At 55.7% G+C, this 16,737-nt stretch overlaps 1 protein-coding gene and 1 pseudogene across 9 annotated transcripts in view; both read right to left on the bottom strand.

The window, feature by feature from the left end:
• Positions 1-723: 723 nt before the first annotated feature.
• LOC145530997 (interferon lambda-1-like) lies at positions 724-7,793 on the bottom strand (annotated as a pseudogene).
• SLC9A8 (solute carrier family 9 member A8) overlaps positions 6,874-16,737 on the bottom strand; it is a 70,626-nt gene continuing 60,762 nt past the window's right edge. For 8 of the 9 annotated variants that reach the window (XM_081560259.1, XM_081560261.1, XM_081560253.1 and 5 more), the window contains 3 exons: positions 14,913-15,133; positions 12,714-12,860; positions 6,874-11,759 (listed from right to left, as the gene is read on the bottom strand). In XM_081560259.1, coding sequence (XP_081416385.1) covers positions 11,652-11,759; positions 12,714-12,860; positions 14,913-15,133 — 476 coding nt within the window. In that variant the 3' untranslated portion in view covers positions 6,874-11,651. Of the gene's footprint in view, positions 11,760-12,713; positions 12,861-14,908; positions 15,134-16,737 lie in introns of all 9 variants that reach the window. The other variant, XR_014073916.1, reaches the window with a different exon arrangement.

Here is a 16,737-nt window from a genome sequence, read left to right as displayed (position 1 = left end):
GAATAATGATACCACATGTACATTGAACCCAGGGCTTCAGTCGTTGAATGGTTAACAACTTCCGGCCAACCTGATTTTTCTGTACCTGTCCGTCCACTTTCCTGACTCCTGAGTTCCTTGGAAGTAAACTCAGACATCTGTTTCATTTATGAACATTTCAGTTCGCGTATCTAAAAGACAAGGACTTTTAATACCCTGACTATATTTAAATTTTTATAACAGTTCCTTAATTAAGCAACAATATCAAGTCAGTGTTCCCAGGTCTAGTTGTCTCCTAACTGCATACTTTAAAAACTGCTTTCACTGGGGTCCCAATAAGGTCTCACACTCCAGTGGATAGATCTTTAAATCACCTTTATCCTAAAGGCTGTCCCCTTGGAGGGACACTTCTTGTTCTTTTTTTTATTCCTCTTGGAATGTATTTGTTGAAAAGACTGGATTGTTTGTCCTTTAGAGTTTGCCAGAATCTAAATTCTGCTGATTGCAGCCCCTTGCTGCTGTTTATCAAGTTCCTCTGTTCTCTCAGCCTCCTGAAAATTGGCGGTTGGATCTTCTTTTTCAACTCCTTACTGTTTATTTGAACATGTTGTACAAAAGTAGAATAATAAACATTTCTTCTGCAGCTCCATCAATAAGGGGTGAGAGAAAATAACAAGGTAGGATCGAGGCTTAGTGAATAAAGAGGGTCAGGGTCCCAGACGGGGTAGGGCTGGGTCCAGGTCTTCAGACACGCAGGTCTCCACTGGCAACACCTCTCAGGTCCCTTATAAGGAAGTGGAAGGGGTTGAATGGGACAGAGGCCTCGAGGAAGCCTTGGGACCCCTTCTCATGGCCTCCTGGAGATGCAGCCAGTTGTGCAGGCGGCCCCGGGGCGGGACTCCTGCCCTGGGCCGAGCTAGGATGCAAGCCTAGAGCTCAGAGCAGACGTGGTGCAGCACGTGCAGTGGCTGGTCGAGGACGACCCCCAGGAACCGGTCGGCCATGGCCCCCAGGACCTTCAGCGTCAGGTCTAGCTCCCCCTCCGAGGCCACAGGGCACTCCACACCTGCAGCTGCCTCAGGTCTTGGGTCCCGGGGACGAGGCGAGAGCTGCAGCTCCCGTTCTTCAGTGAGTGTGGCTCTTCCAAGGCATCCTTGGCTCTCTTGAAGCCCTCCGGCTCCCGTGGCAACAGAGAAGGGAACCGGCCCCCGTGGCAGCCCATCCCCACTGTGGTGGGCTTGGACGTGGGGACAGGACCTGCTCTGGCCAGGTCCAGCCTCACAGTCACCAACACCAGGACCCAAGCTGCAGCCACGGCTAAATCCCAACGGCTTGTCTGGCCCCAGGGCTCTGCTTTCAGCCAGGCTCATGGGGCAATCCCAGCTGATGTGTGTCAAGTGAAAAGGCAAAGGGAAATAGGAATCTCCACTTGGACTGCAGAGGGGTGAGTGGGTGGGGCCAGTCGCCCTGCCAGGTGAGCCCAGGCCTGTGCCAGGAACGAAAGAAACTGAAATTCAGTTGCAGAACAGAACTTTGTTTCTGAGAAGTCCTTGTGCCTGGAGAGACTCCGGGTTAGGACTCCTGGGGAATGCGTTTAGCTCACTGACTTTGGGGAGCCCCCGAAGAAGGCTGACGCAGGTGGAAGGATGGGGAAGTGACTCAAGGACTCTCACTTTGGGGCAGCGACACAGAAGGGGTGGCTAAGACTGCCTGAGCAGCAGAGATGGGGCATCCTTTGAAGGTGCACAAGTTTTACAGTCCGCCATGGCCCTCTTTTCTACTATTTTTGTTACCTATGCTTTTGGCGTTAATTCCAAGAAATTGTTGCCAAATCCAGTCTTGAAACTTCCATTTTCTTCTAGGGATTGTTTTTTAGTTTCAGACTAAAAGTAAATTTGGATCTTTAATCCATTTTCGGTTTTGTGTATGCTGTAAGAGAAGGGTCTAGCTTCATTCTTCTGCATTTGGATATCCAGTCTTCCCGGTACCATTTGTGAAGGCAGTCCTTCCGCCGCTGAGCGGTCCTGGCATCCTTGTGGAAGATCTTCTGACCACATACATAAGGGTTTAGCTCTGGCCTCTCTGTTCTGTTGGTCTATGTGTCTGTCTCTATGCCAGTACTACACTGTTTTGATTATTGTAGCTTTGTATGTAATGTGTTTTGAAATCAGGAAGTGTAAGCCCTCCAGAGTTTTTGTTGTTCTTCGAGATCGTTTGGCTATTCGGGGTCCCTTGAGATCCCATTTAAATTTTAGGAATTTTTTTTCCCATCTGTGCAAAAATGCCACTGAGGTTTTGATAGGGATTACACTGAATCAGTAGACTGTTTTGGGTAGTATGGACATTTTTAATGATATTCAGTTTTCCAACTCGTGAACACAGGATGTCCTTAATTTCTGTCTTCTTTCCTTTCAGCAATGTTTTGTAGTTTTTGGTGTACACGTTCTTCACTGCCTTGGTTAGATTTACTCTTAAATATTTTATTCTTTTTGATGCTATTGTAAGTGGAATTGTTTTTGTAACTTCCTCTTCAGATTGTTCATTGTGTGTATAGAGTAATGAATAATATAGAATAATGTGTTGATTTTGTATCCTGCAACTAATTCTTTTATTAGTTCTAACAGGTGTGTGTGTGTAAAATTTTTAGGGTTTTCTACATGTAAGATCATGTCATCTGAGAATGGATATAATTTTACCTCTTTCTTTCCAGTGTGAATGTTGTTTATTTTTTTCCGGCCAAATTGCTCTGGCTAAGATTATCAGCACTATGTTCAATAGAAGAGACGAGAGCGGGCATCCTGGCCTCTTCTAAAGGAAAAACATTCAGTCTTTCACCACTGAGCACGCAGTTAGCTGTGGCATACGTGTTTTGGTATATGGCTTTTATTATGTTGAGATAGTTTTCTTCTATTTCTAGTTTGTTGAGTGTTTTTTTTTATCATGAAAGTATGTTGAATTTTGTCACATGCTTTGTCTGCGTTAATTGCGATGATCCTGTAGTCTTTGTCCTTCATCCTATGTGCTATATCACCTGGTAGTTGACTTTTTTTTTTTCTTTTCAGTAGTTGACTTTTGAGGCTTGCTCATTTGTTGGTTGGATTTTTTGTTGTTGTAAGAACACTTCATAGATGTTGTCTTTTTTATCAAGAGGCACATGCTATTGAGTTCTCTCCCTTTGGGATATGAATAGCCTTTAAGGCTGTTACTCAGTATTTAGATCTGTTATTTAACTGGAGACTGCAAAATGGAGATATTCCAATTCTAGTCTTAATTGTTTGGCAACTGGAATCCTTCTATAAAAAGAAACTTTTCTGTGGCGGTGTGAATCTATACCCAGGACAAAGCTGTATAAAACGAAACACATGGACACACACACAGGAGAGCATGTAAAACTGATGGAACTGGAACCAGGTCTATGGGTTTTACCTGTTGAACCAATGTCAGTTTCCTGGTCGTGATATCAGTTTACAGCTGTGCAGGATGCTACCTCTGAGAGAAACTGGGCGCAGGGCACATGGAATCTTTGTGTACTATTTTTGAAACTTCCTATAAATCTATGACTTAAAAAAAAAGGTAAAGAAAAGGAAACATCCTGCATCAACTATTTTGCTACTAGTGATATAGTTTAAGAAAAGCAGGATAGATGTTTACTTCTTTCCCTTTATTTTTACTTAGGATAATGAGCTGATGCCTTAGAATCCCCTAACGGTGACTGATTCTTTTTAAACTTATTTTGTATTGGGGTATAGCCGATTAACAATGCTGTGATAGTTCCACTTCAGAACAGTGAAGGGACTCAGCCAAACATACATGTATTCACTCTCCTCTAAACCCAGTGACTGATTTTTAAAAAGTATTACTCTGAACTCATTGACTTCAGTATATCTTAAGTATTTCAACCCACTCCATTATTACTGTTATTGACTTTCAAGTCCCATCTTTGTTCAGTGGGAACCTCCTCAGGCTGGCTCCTGAGTCCTTTTGACCTGACCCTGAAACCCCACTTGCTTCCTCACCGTCTGGTATGACAGAGGCTCCAGGTTCACCTTATACATTTCCTGCTCGAGTCCTGGAATCAGAGGTTTCTCCAAAGAGCCCTGGGTCCTTTCCCTGTGAAATGACATAAAACCCAACCCAAATAGCATCAGAACATGTACTATCTCCCACCGCGAGCTTCGCAGGGAGGTCAGTTCCAGGACTGGTTACTCCCCTCCTCTGACAGAGTCGTTAAGAACCCGGGGCCCTGTCTTCCTGCTCAGCAGGTGGGCAAGGCAGTGCCTCCTGTTAGAGTTGCCACTGCAGGTCCGAGCTCTGCATCCTCACGTGATGGGAGACAAAGGCCAGACAATGGGAAGAGGGCGCTTCCCTGCTGTGAGTGACCGGTTTTCAAGTGTGAGGAAACAGCTGTAAATTCCCTAAGATGTTGCTTCCCTCTCCTGCCGGGATTGGGCCAGAGGCCCGTTCCTCAGCCTTCTCAGGTAAGACAGCGCAGTGACCAGGAACCGCTTTACCTCCGCTCAGCTCCTCTGGGCATCAAGTGCTGGTCACAGGGCCTTCAGTTCTGTGTGTGACCCTCCCCTGCAGCTTTCTGGCCTCTAAAGGAAAACCCTCTTCCCTGGCTTGCTCCCCTTCACTCTGTTCAGTTCAGTCACTCAGTCGTGTCGGACTCTTTGCAACCGACTCGTGTGCGACTCTTTGCTGGACTGCAGCACGCAAGGCCTCCCTGTCCATCACCAACTCCCGGAGCTTGCTCAAACTCATGCCCCTTGAGTCGGTGACACCATCCAATCATCTCATCCTCTGTCATCCTCTTCTCCTCCTGCCTTCAGTCTTTCCCAGCATCGGGGTCTTTTCCAATGAGTCTGCTCTTTGCGTCAGGTGGCCAAAGTATTGGAGCTTCAGCATCAGTCCTTCCAATGAACATTCAGGACTGATCTCCTTTAGGATTGACTGGTTGGATCTCCTTGCAGTCCGAGGGACTCTCAAAAGTCTTCTCCAACACCACAGTTCAAAAGCATCCCCTTCACCCCGAGTGAGTGCTTTTTCTGGACGATGAGAAGGTTGAAATGTGAATGAAAACACCCAGCCTCCCCAGGTGCCGCTCTGGCTCCCCTTGCCCTGACTCCGGGGCTCTGTTCCGGGCTGACTGGGCTCAGCAAACTCCACTTCCCAGCCTCCGCCTGGCCATCAGGGCCTGGAAGAGCCTGCTTCCTATCTGCCCGAGTTCCCACCGCTCCCGGGCCCACTGGCATCACCCTCACGCAGTCTCACTAGGCGGGAGAACCCCTTCTCTGAGCCCAGTCTCTGTCACAGAGGGACGGGAGCCTGAGGGCCACAGGTGCTCCCACTAGCCCTGCTCTCGACCTAGTCCCCACCTGATGCTGGCAGGCGTTGATCGGGCCATGCAGTTGGCAGTTCAGGTACCGGAAGGGGCCAGGATGTGATACATGCTTCCCCACTGCTGCCTCCTTTGGCCCAGGGGCAGGAGAGATGGGGTAGGAGTGGGGAGGCATTTCAGGGTCGAGGAGGACCAAGAGGTCCACTCCTGGCCTCCCGCCAGAAGGCTGGTCCTGGGGTCAGGGCAGGTTCCCTTGCCTGGTTTCGTTTATATCACATATGTTTTCCATTTGCACCTGTGACCAAAGGCTTCCCAGATGGCTCAGTGGTAAAGAATCGGCCTGCCAGTGCAGGAGACTCAGGAAACACAGGTTCCATCCCTGGGTTGGGAAGATTCCCTGGAGAAACAGAAGGCAACCCACTCCAGTCTTCTTGCCTGGACAGAGGGGCCTGACGGGCTACAGTCTATACAGTCGCTAAGAGTCAGCACACACACACGGCGTGTTACCATAAGCAGCCTAGGATGCCTTTTGGAAGTATGAGACAGTAAAACCAAACTGAGCCTCAAGACTTCCCACCTAACAGACACTGCACCACTGTCCATCCAACTCTTGCAGCCGTGTGGGCTCAGAGCCTGGTACCAGTCAGCCAAAGGCCCACCAGGGCCTGGCCTACAGCCCTAGGGGGCCCTGGTGAGGACGCGTCCCTTGCATCCGTGCGAAAGTGACCATGGGCTGGCTGGAGGCTGGACGCGACCTGAGCCCTTCCCACAGAGGGACTGGATGCTTAGGCCACTCAAGATGGCTGTGATCTTGCCCTCGGTACATCCCCTGTTCGACCAGCCCCTGCCTCCCTCACATGACTATCCAGTCCTCTTAATTACAGGGCTTAATCAGTTCCTAGTAACTGACCCCACCTGACATCAATGCCCCCACTATAAACGGTAGCTGCCTCCTCCCTGGGGTAGCAAAGAGTAGCGAAGGCCGCGCTGTGTTCTGCCCACCAACTGCCGTATATGGTGGGGTATTGCTCCACGACCCCTTGTGTAAGATCCCTCCATCTGCCAAACATTACACCATCCCTGGTGGCTCAGACGTTCAAGAATCTGCCTGCAATGTGGGAGACCTGGGTTCAATCCCTGGGTTGGGAAGATCCTCTGGAGAAGGGAAGGGCTACCCACTCCAGTATTCCTGCCTGGAGAATTCCAGAGAGGAGCCTGGAGAATTCCAGAGAGGAGCCTGGAGAATTCCAGAGAGGAGCCTGGAGGGCTACAGTCCACGGGATGACAAAGAGTCGGACACGACTGAGCGACCAACACATACAACAAACCATACGTGTCTCTGCTGCTGCCCCTGGGCGTTGGTCTCAAGGCTTGTGGGCCTGTGGGGTGCAGCCCAAAGGAGACAGAGGCAGGAACTGGGCCCCCAGAGCCCACGCTCCTGCCCATCACCTGCCACGTTGTGCTGGGCCTCTGGCCGAGCCATGTTGACAGAGCCGGGCCTAGGAGCGCGCCACCCCTGCCTTTGCAAAGCCAAGGAACACACACACAGAAAGTGGTTCAGACTCAGCAGCATTCCTTTTTATTTCTAAAGAAGCATCCAGTGACATTGCTGTTTTCCGTCCACTTCTGAACTCTTTCAAAGAGCCCAGTGAGACGAGGCCGTGGCTCCAGCACAGCGGCTGCACGTCCCTCCACCTCTGACCCACCTTCCCCTCTGCAACCTGCACCCCACCACCAAGAGCAGCAAATCATTCCTCAGAAACCAGGACCTGGTTTACTTGGGGGAGGACAGGGGAACAAGGCTGGCCTACCCCATGGTCCTTCTATCAGAAGAGTACTTTAAAAAATCCTTCATTGTTACAAGGAAAACTAGTCAAAAGAATACAAGATTCTGATTAACCTTAAACACACCAAGTTTTGCAGGAGCTGTACTGGAGAAAATGTTCTACATTCCCAGGTGGCGCAGTGGCAAAGAATCCGCCTGGCAAATGTAGGAGACGCAGGTTCGATCCCTGGGTGGGGAAGATCCCCTGGCGGCACCCCGCTCCAGTGTTCTTGCTTGGAGAATCCCATGGACAGAGGAACCCTGGAGGCTACAGTCCACGGGGTGGCAAAGAATCACACATGACTGAGCACACACACGCATTCACACACACAGTACACACCTCGAGGAGGCCCAGCGAGTAAGGCGCCTTCTCAGCTCCTCAGAGCAGGGCTGGGCCCAGAGAAGTGGCTCTCGAGCGTGGCTGGCCGGCTCCTTGGATGGGCCCACAGCGCCGGCAGTGACCTTTCTCTTCTGACTACCAGGCTGCACGCTCCCCGTCAGTCCCACGGCCTCGGGCCCGCGGCTGCGCCCCACCACCCAGCTTTCTCGCCCGGAAACCGGGACGCTCCCGCAGAGCAGCTGGCGGAAGGCCTGCTCCTGGGTGGGAAGGGCTACGCTTCTGTTTCCCTCCGAGATTAGGGACCGTGTCATTTGGGGTGGGAATCGGTGACACGGGGTGGGCCAGGGGCCATTGGAAAGTCTGCCTTCGCCTGTAACACAGGGCAAGATGGTGGAAGTCCCTGAAGGTCTGACGCCATGTGTGAGAGAAACGACAGGAGGCTGAGCGGCAGGAGCTGCCTGCTCGTTCTCAGCCTTCACTCTGACTGCGGCGTTTTCATTTAAAACATATTGTCTGGGGCTTTGGAGACCGGGCTCCTGGTCTTCCTAATGATCCTGGCTGCTCCATCGGGAGCCTTTCAGATTTGGTTTCCTACCCACCACCCAGCAGGAGACACACGTGCCTGCGTTCTGGAGCCAGTGAACGGGGAAGCCGCGAAGGATCTTTTCCTCTTTTTGGCATTTCAAGTCTAACTGACAGCCAGTCACTGCTGAGATTCTGCCTCACGCCAGAACCGGGGATCAGCTCCAAGGCCAGACCCACCCTCAGCCAGGCCTGCGCCTCGGACCGTCCCCAGCCCGCCCCACCCTCGCTCTTCTCACCAAAGCAGAAGAGCGATCCTGACTATGACCTACCCGCTGGGGGCTCTGCCAAATGTGTGGGCCCTTGGGGGCGTGTGGACCTAAGCCCCCACGAAGCCACCTCTGACGCAGGCTTCAAGGAGAAGGTGCCCCACTCAACGATTTTTCCACATGCCGCTGCAAGCAAATGAGGCCGACCTGGGGGACACGGGGGCTGCCAGGGCCCCGCCAGCACCCCAGTCTGAAGAGGTGGCTTGCCTCGGGGAGGCGGCCCTTTGGCCTGCCCCTGGGCTGAGGGACTGAGCCACCTTCCGCCAGCCCAGCCCAAACTTACCTCTGCGGGCCCAGGAAAAGGCAGCTTCTTTCCCTGTTAAGGCCTCACACCCCAAACCTCCAAGTATGGTTGTTCCCAGGGGTCCTACAACCACAGGGCTGCTCGGGGAGTCTTGGAGTCTTGGGGTGTGGGCTTACTGCCGCAGGACTCCCCAAGACAGCATGTCTTCAGAGTTCACTGTCTGACAACCTTCCCCAGAGGCACTCACTGACTCTGCAGCCTTCACCTCTCTCTAAAGTTATTACTGTCTCTGTGTGCTATAGATCTCCTGTCCCATGGCCTGGACCTAAAAGGAAGTACACGGGAAGTTATAGTTATTCTGGGCTTTAAAAAATCTAAGCATTTACTTCCCCAAACAATAGAACTATTAAGAACTGTAAAGACAAAGTCAAAGTCGCTCAGTTGTGTCTGACTCTTTGCGACCCCATGGACTATACATACAGTCCCTGGAATTCTCCAGGCCAGAATACTGGAGTGGGTAGCCTGTTCCCTTCTCCGAGGGATCTTCCCAACCCAGATATCGAACCCAGGTCTCCCCCATTGCAGGTGGATTTGTTACCAGCTGAGCCACCAGGGAAGCCCCAGGAAAGGTTAAGGTAGACAGCAGTTTTTGATTCTCAGGCAATGACAGCTGAAAAAAGCCCACCAGAAAAACCTCTCCATGGACTCTGGCCTATGCAAAGGTGAACGGGCAGAACGCTAAGCAACACAGGCTCCCCGCACCCTCGTGGGCTGCTCTCGCACACTGCGAAACCTCGACTAGGCCAGCAGAGGGCAGAAGCAGCTCACAGAGGGTCCAGGCTGGGGCCCGTCCAGACCAGGAAAGGTTCCCGGCAACCACCTCCACACAGCCAAGCCCCAGGGGACCTTCCACCAAGCCCCTCACGTGCTTCTCTACTCACTATCATTCTCAGGTCTCAGCTAAGAGTGGGAGGCCAGGTGAGACTCAGTGACCAAGGGCACAATGAACTGAGAAGAGCCTGTTTCCATTATCTGTGAACTCACAGCCAAAAAAAATTCTTTTCTGGCAGGCTATTGAATTTACAATGCAACTTACACCTCAAGATCTGACTGAATTTCAAGCCGGGGGCGGGGGGCAGTCACTGATGAACTGGAGAATGAAAGAACAATCCGGTCTCTGAGCCCTGCTGCCCCCCCACCCCACCAATGGATAAAGGTCCCCTCCGTTTGATCTTTTACTTTTCCACTAAAAAGAAACTGGAAATGGAGACTGGAATCATGCCTGGCATTAATCTTCTAGTGGGGAGATTAGGTGAAGTAAAATAATCCTATTTGGCTCAAATTACGAGGTTAAGGTGGGACGTGACAAAAGGAAGTGATCACCTTTTAGCAATCAAGTACAAACTTACTTTTCATACACAAAAAGGAAGCCACGGGCTGCCTGCCTGCCTTGCTTCACACCTACACTTCTGGGGAAAAGGGAGGGGTGAGGGCAGGGGTCCGGCCTTGCACGCAGGGCACATGAGTCCTGGAAGGTCCTAAGGTCCCTCCTCACATCCTGAGCCACCCTGCCTAGGGCGGAAAAGATGGAGACAGCTCTGCTGCCAGCCCAAGGTCCACGCCAGCCCACTGGGTCCCCAACAGAGCCAGGGATGTGCTCGCGATGAATTACACCACCCCAAGGGGTGCCGAGTCCCGAGGCTCCAGCGGGGACCCTGAGCCACATACAGAAATTGCCGGTGGCCGGGGGATGGACAGAGCAAGCAGGTAGAGACGTGTTAAAGGGCCAATGAGGGGGGTGGACGCGGGCACGTCAGTAACTCAAGTCACCTGGTCATGATGGGCAGCTCACACTTGGGAGATGGCCCAGGGGCCAGACCACGGTGCTGTGCGTGTGTGTGTGAGAGAGAGAGGAAGAGCACGTGCAAGCTCCCTGTGAGTCCCGGGGTAGCAGTAGCTGCTCCGGCATCACGGGTGAGCCTCGGATGTACCTGGCTCCAGGCTACGGGAGTCCTGGGAGGAGGTGCACGGGGGACAAACGGGACCCAAGAGGGCAGAGAACAGGGAGAGGGAAAGACGAAATGCTGACGAGCTGAAGGAGCAGTGGGTAAACCATAGGCGGAGCCCAGGGAAAGGGGCCTCTGGGCAAACAAAGACCTCTGAGCGAGGAATCGAGGTCAGGTAAGTACTGTTAGGCTCTCACTGCTCCGTCAAAGTGCATGAATTTAAACTGAATTCAGACAGCAGCTGCAGGCCCGCGTAAACCCCGCACCTCCAGGTTTTCCCTCCAGAGGGCGCTCTGACCCCACAGAGAGGCTCATTCACCCCCCAAACCAGGGCTGCAGCTTCCAACGCGGCTAGAGGGCCTGTGCCGGAGCGCGGTTCCAGTGTAAACATTCACAGCATTCCCAGAGAAGGGCGGAAGCCGCCTTCCGCCCAGGGAGACAGCCTGTGAGGTGCCAGGCAGAGGTAAAGAAAAAAAGGTCACTCGGTTTCTCTTCCTCATGGAGCTCGAGCAACATCACGAAGGGGAGGGCGAGGTTCCGAGGTTTCTGAGTCTGCTGCCTGGATGAGAACTGCCGCTGCGGAGGCCAGAGGCACCCTGACGAGGCGCAGGGAAGCGGCGGCCGGCTTGCCGCCCTGCGGGTCCCGAAGCCCACCAGGCAGGGAAGGGCTTCCGTGATGAAGGCAGAGGCCAGGGATGGCAGTGCCTGCACACCGCGCTCGGGGGACACCCCACACGGCGGGTCCTCTTGGGCACCTCACCGGACAGATGGCTGCTCCCTGGCTCCGGAAGCAGCACGAAAAATCTACCTGCACGGGGCCCTCCAGTCTGCGGGCCGCGGTCAGGCCCAGTGAGGAGCGGGGAGGGGGCGCTTTGGGGCAGAGGGCTGGCCCCCGGGGTCTGCGGAGTCCTGGGCTGGGACGACCCCGGCCCGGGTGTCACCCTCATCCCGTCCGCCCTCAGGAGCGGAGAGCTGCCCGTTCGCGTGCCGGGGGCCCTTGCAGGGTGCCTCCCGGGCGCCGTGGCGGCCCGGCCCGCCCAGAGGCCGGGCGTCCTGGGCGTCGCTCGGTCACAGCAGCTCCTGCTCGTCGTCCTCAGAGCCCGAGGGGCCCTGGCGCACCTCTTCATACCACTTGTTGGTCAGGGTTTTCATCTGGATGCGCCCGTGGTGGAGGTCCTGGGGCAGCAGACGGGACAAGCCCTTGTCAGTGGGTCAGGGTCAGGCTCAGGGTCAAGGCAGGGAGGGACAGCTGCTTTGTGCCTTGTGCGAGGAGACGGCAGGCAGGATGCACAGGCAACTTCAAAGTGTTAACTGACTAAGGGCAGGCTGAGATTTTTCTTTGTGGGCAGGAGATAACGGAAGGTCTCACTCAGAACAGGAGGAGGAGGCAGGATGGTGTGTTGTTAAAAAAAAAAAAACCACAAAAAAAACCTGGCCTCCGGGATCAGACACACCTGGGCTCTGCTCTCAGCTCTGCCCCACACTGGCTGTGTGACCCCGGGAGGGGTACTCCACCTCTCTGGGTCTCAGTCTCCCTGGCTATCAGGCAAGACAGCTCACTGCATCTACCGCGTGGGCTGGTGGCGGAAGGAAAGGCCGTGATCACGGAAAGCGCCTGGCGCCGCGCCTGGCTCACACTGAGAGCTCACGTGCTGAAGCCACGCTGACATGCAGGAGGAAGTCGGGGCTCAGAACCAGAGCAGAGCTGCAGCTGGGGAACCACCCTCCTGGCCTGCACGGGCGGGGGACTGTTTCAGCAAAGCCAGCCCAAGCTGGCCCGAGACGGGGCGTCACTCCCAGTTATCCAGAAGCCAGTGGTGCCCGGAGGGATGGATGGAGCAAAGAGCCCTGAGCCTCGGGCCACAGCAGGGCTGAGATTCCTCAGCCGAGTTCGGAAGCTGGTCAATGTCCCAAGCCTACCATCCAGGGAAACCAAACTGTCAACAAGCCCATTATTAAACTAGCACTAAAAAAGGCAGCCGAGGAGAAACAGCAGATGCCAAGCCCCAGAAGCATATCCAGCCCTCAAGCCTGGGAAGGAGAGAAAGCTGAGTGGGAGGACAGCCCCACCCCACCCGGCATGTGGGCCTTCCCTGCCCACCCCGCTCTGGCCCCTGGCCTGCGTCCCACCTCCTGGGTCAGCCGCCGCGTGAAGAAGGGGTTCAGGTACTTGGCGTCCAGCCACAGGAAGCCTTTGAGGTCCTGCCGTCTGATGTAGTGGGCCTCGTACTCCTCCTCCGTGAGCTCCGACAAGTGCTCCGACTCAACGGTGTTGCCCTGCGGGGGAAGCGGAGGCAGCCCAGGGGGCGTCAGCTGACCCTGCCTGGAAGCCCGCACACCACCCAGCCTAGCTCGCACCCCTGTGCCCTGGGCCCCTGAGTCTCCAACCCTAACTGCAGCAGCCAGGGGCCTCCTGGGAGCTGGAAGGGAGGCAGGAAGGTGTGTAGGAACGTGATGGACACCCGGGGAAGTCAGATTGTGAGTAGGTCAGCAGCTCAGGGTTAGGGCTTGGTGTGCAGCCAGGACTGGGAGCCGTTCTAGGCTGTCTCTGTACCAGTGACTGAACAAGAAGGCAGCTTTTGTTGCTTTTTGCCTGTAGTGGCCCACTGTGGGGTTTGCTGGTCAAGTGGAGAGAGGGCAGAAGGAACAATCCTGATGGGCTCTGGAGAGGGAGGGATAGGACCACCCACCCTCTGCAGGGGCCACCAAAGGCAGTTTTGCACCCCTGCCCCCAAGCACAGGTGCCTTCCAGGTGTAGGAGGTGGGAGAGGGGGAGGGGCAGAGAGGGCATGTTCCTGCCATGGAGTAGTGCTTCTCACACTGGGGCTGGTGCCAGAATCGCCTGGAACTTGGGGAGCCACATAACACAGGGCCCACTAGGCCCTCCTGCAGCTCCTGATTCAGCAGGTCTAGGACAGGACCCAAGAATTTGTATTTCTAACAAGCTCCCACTGATCCGGCTGGTCCAGGAACCCCCACCTTGAAGACTGGGGATGGCAAGTGTGGTTAAGAGTCTGTGGGACCTCAGCTGTGTGCTCTGGCCTCAGTGTGCCTCAGTGCTCTCATCTGCAAAATGGGGATCACAAATGATGACCACCTACTTCCTGCAGGTTATCAGGGAGACCTAAGGCAGTCCAAGCAAAGCACAGGCACCAATGAAAACAAGCCCCAAACGGCAGCTGCTTCCCCTCTGAGCGCACATCCTGGTTCTATTTGAGCTGGGCTTGGCCAAATGTGGTTGCAGTTCCTGGCAATGGGTTAGAAATGCAAATTCTTTGGGCCCCCGCTCCAGACCTGCAAGACCCTGGAGCCCTCCACCAGTTACGACTCCCACTAAAAGGTCTGAGAACCTACACTTAGGCTTTGGTTAAAAGCAGACAAGACAGCGGGACGAGGGGGTGGGGGAGAAGCGGTACTGAGAGGGCGGGGCCCTCTGAGCCGGAGGTCATCGGAAGGAGCTGCCCTGCACAACCCTGGCTGCAGAGGCCCTGGGCAGAGACTGGAGGCCAAGATCTGCCCAGATTGGACTGGACTTGTCCAAGTGACAAGTGGGCACATCCTTTCCCCATCTTCTGGCTGAGGATTTCTGTGCCTTCCATGACTAAGTCAAGTTACTGATGGCCTCAGGAAAACCAGAAGATGTGTTTCTGGAAATATGTGTGCAGAGCAGAGGACGGTGCAGGAAGGCGGACCCCCCGCCAGGGCTCTGCACCCAGCTCGAGGGAAACACAGGTGGGAAAGACACCACCTCAGTGACTCTGGGCACAGGGGCCTGGAGGAGGCAGAGGCAAGCAGGGGCCTTGGGCTCACTGCAACTGGCCCTGAGCACCTCCAGCCCCAAATCAGGCCTTCTCCTGTCCTGGCAGAGCGCCTGCTCGCCGGACCCTCCGAACCTCTCTGAGCGCCTTCCTCCTCTCATGCCCCAACAGGAGGCTTCTACTAAATGCTGGGGAGTGAGGTGATTTTGTCATTTGGTGATTTGGAAACCTTCGTCCAGTCCTGGCCGAAGGGGTGGGGTGGTTATTGGCAGGGGAGGGGCATTACTGGGAGACCCTGAGAGGGGGTTCATGTCCCGCTGCCACCTACACATCACCACCTCCAGGGTTTCGCGAGGCTGGCAGACAACCCACCCCAAAGAGCCAGGCTCCAGACCCTGAGTCCAACCTCCTCCTCTGTGTGGGAAGCCGACATGTATGCAGCTCGAGTGTGCGTGCGCCATGCGCTTGAGTGCGTGCTCAGGGGCTGGGCACCCTCAGAGCGTGTCTCGCCCCAGCGTTTCCTGGCGGTGCGCAGGGACCACCCCGCCCTCGCCGCACGGCCGGCACTGACCATCTTCTCGGTCTTGCTGAGGTTGACGTCCTTGCGGTTCCGGCGGCGTGCCTTGGCGTCCTCAATGTCCACGAGGCGGATGAGCGGCATGGTGCTGCCGCCCAGCAGCAGGATGGTGAAGAGCACGATGACGATGGTGGTGGTGCCGATGAGCTGCCGCTTCTCCATGGGCTCCAGGTCCAGGTGGAGGCTCAGGGCGTAGGGGATGGCGCCCCGCAGGCCTGGGCGACAGGGAGGGGATGAAGAGGGGCAGGGGGCGCCATGGTTCTCGGGGCAGCATGGGTCCAGCCCGGCACCGCTGCCGCTCCGACACTCTCCCGCACCCACCGGAGGGCGCAGACTCAGCCCGTGAGGCTCCGGGCTGTGAGGAGAATGGGCGCAAACACAGGGGCCTGGGGGACACCCTCCTCCGTCCCCGCCTCACAGGGCGGCCCGGCGGCCCAGGTGAGGGGCCCTGTCCCGGCCGGGCGGCGCCAGGTGCATCGTGGTGGGGATTCATCCCACCCGGCGCTCACGTTGGTACAGACGAGCCCTCCGTGCGGGGAGGGGGGTGGCTGTGCTCCGCGAGCACAACCTCATCAGAGCCTCACAGGAAGCCCCCCAGAGCTGGTCCTGTCACGCTCACGGCACACAGATGAGGGGCCGGGGCTGCAAGTGAGGTGTCCTCCCAGGGCCCGTGCTCCACGGGCAACAGCCCAGGATACCACCCGTACAGCGCCCGGTGCGCCCGAGGATGCTGCGCCTGCGCGTGGGGAACCGCGTGTGGGCCTCCCCCTGATTTCCTGCTCTGGTCCCCAGGAGGCTGCTGGCTGGACTGGGGCATGGATGCGCTAAGAAATGGCAAGTTCTCGCTAGAAAGTTCCGTGGAGAGGGGACAGGGCCTCCTCAAGTGGCTGGGAGGAGAGACACCAAAGAAGGACTCAAGCGAGCGTGAGGGCCCTAAGGAGCACGGTGGGTGAGGTGAGGAGCGGAAGGGCGGAGCACAGGTATAGGATCTGACCCAGGCCGGGTGGCTGGCGCATCACAGCGCGATCCGGGGCTGGCTGCTGCAGCCTGGACCCAACACGGGGACACAGCAGAGAGGAGGAAAGGGTGGATCTAAGAGAGACACGGGGAGTGGAAGCAACAGGTCCCAGGAGAGAGAAAGTCTGGGTGACCAGGGAAGGGAAGGGCCCGGAGGGTGCCCAGTGGGCTGGGCATGTGGTCAGAGTCTGGCTCCTGGGCTCACCCCTGGCCCCCGCCTGTCCCAGCAGCCTCCCAGGCCGGGACGAGGAACCAGACAAGGCAGGGCCTGCCCTGAAGGTGGTCGAAGATGAAATGCCTTGGCACAGAACAGCATGTGCACACAGCAAACAGAGGGAGCCACACCTCTGCTATAAAACAAGTTATTGTCTCTTGTGGAAGGGGGCTGCTGGCAAACAAGCAGGTTGGGCAGGAAGGTGGGTTCAGTCCTAGACAATGAGCTCACAAGGGCTCCATGAAACCCAAGGAGGATGTAGACACTGCGGTCTGGATCAGAGGAAAGGCTGGGTCAGAGGGTGGGAATTTGAGGCCACAAGACAGGTGGGCTTGTGAGGGCCCAAGAGACGAGGTGGGTCTGAGACGGAGTCCTGGGGGGCCAATGCTGACTGAGGTGCTGGTGCAGGAAGAGGGGAGACCCCCGGGGAGAGGAGGGAGGCCAGCGCAGGCCCAGAGGCCAGGGAAGAGGGGAAGTGGGGAGCCCCAGTCAGAGCGCAGGCTGGGGAGGAAGGAGCACCAGACTGAGAAGGTGGGGGGCTGGAGCTGACCAGCACCCACCAGGTCTGGCGGCAGGAGGCTGCTGGTG

The sequence above is a fragment of the Giraffa tippelskirchi genome, chromosome 13 (assembly GCF_054371585.1).
Source record: "Giraffa tippelskirchi isolate mGirTip1 chromosome 13, T2T-mGirTip1v1.2.pri, whole genome shotgun sequence".
Taxonomy (NCBI): domain Eukaryota; kingdom Metazoa; phylum Chordata; class Mammalia; order Artiodactyla; family Giraffidae; genus Giraffa; species Giraffa tippelskirchi.
This window is presented reverse-complemented; position numbering and strand designations above follow the sequence as displayed.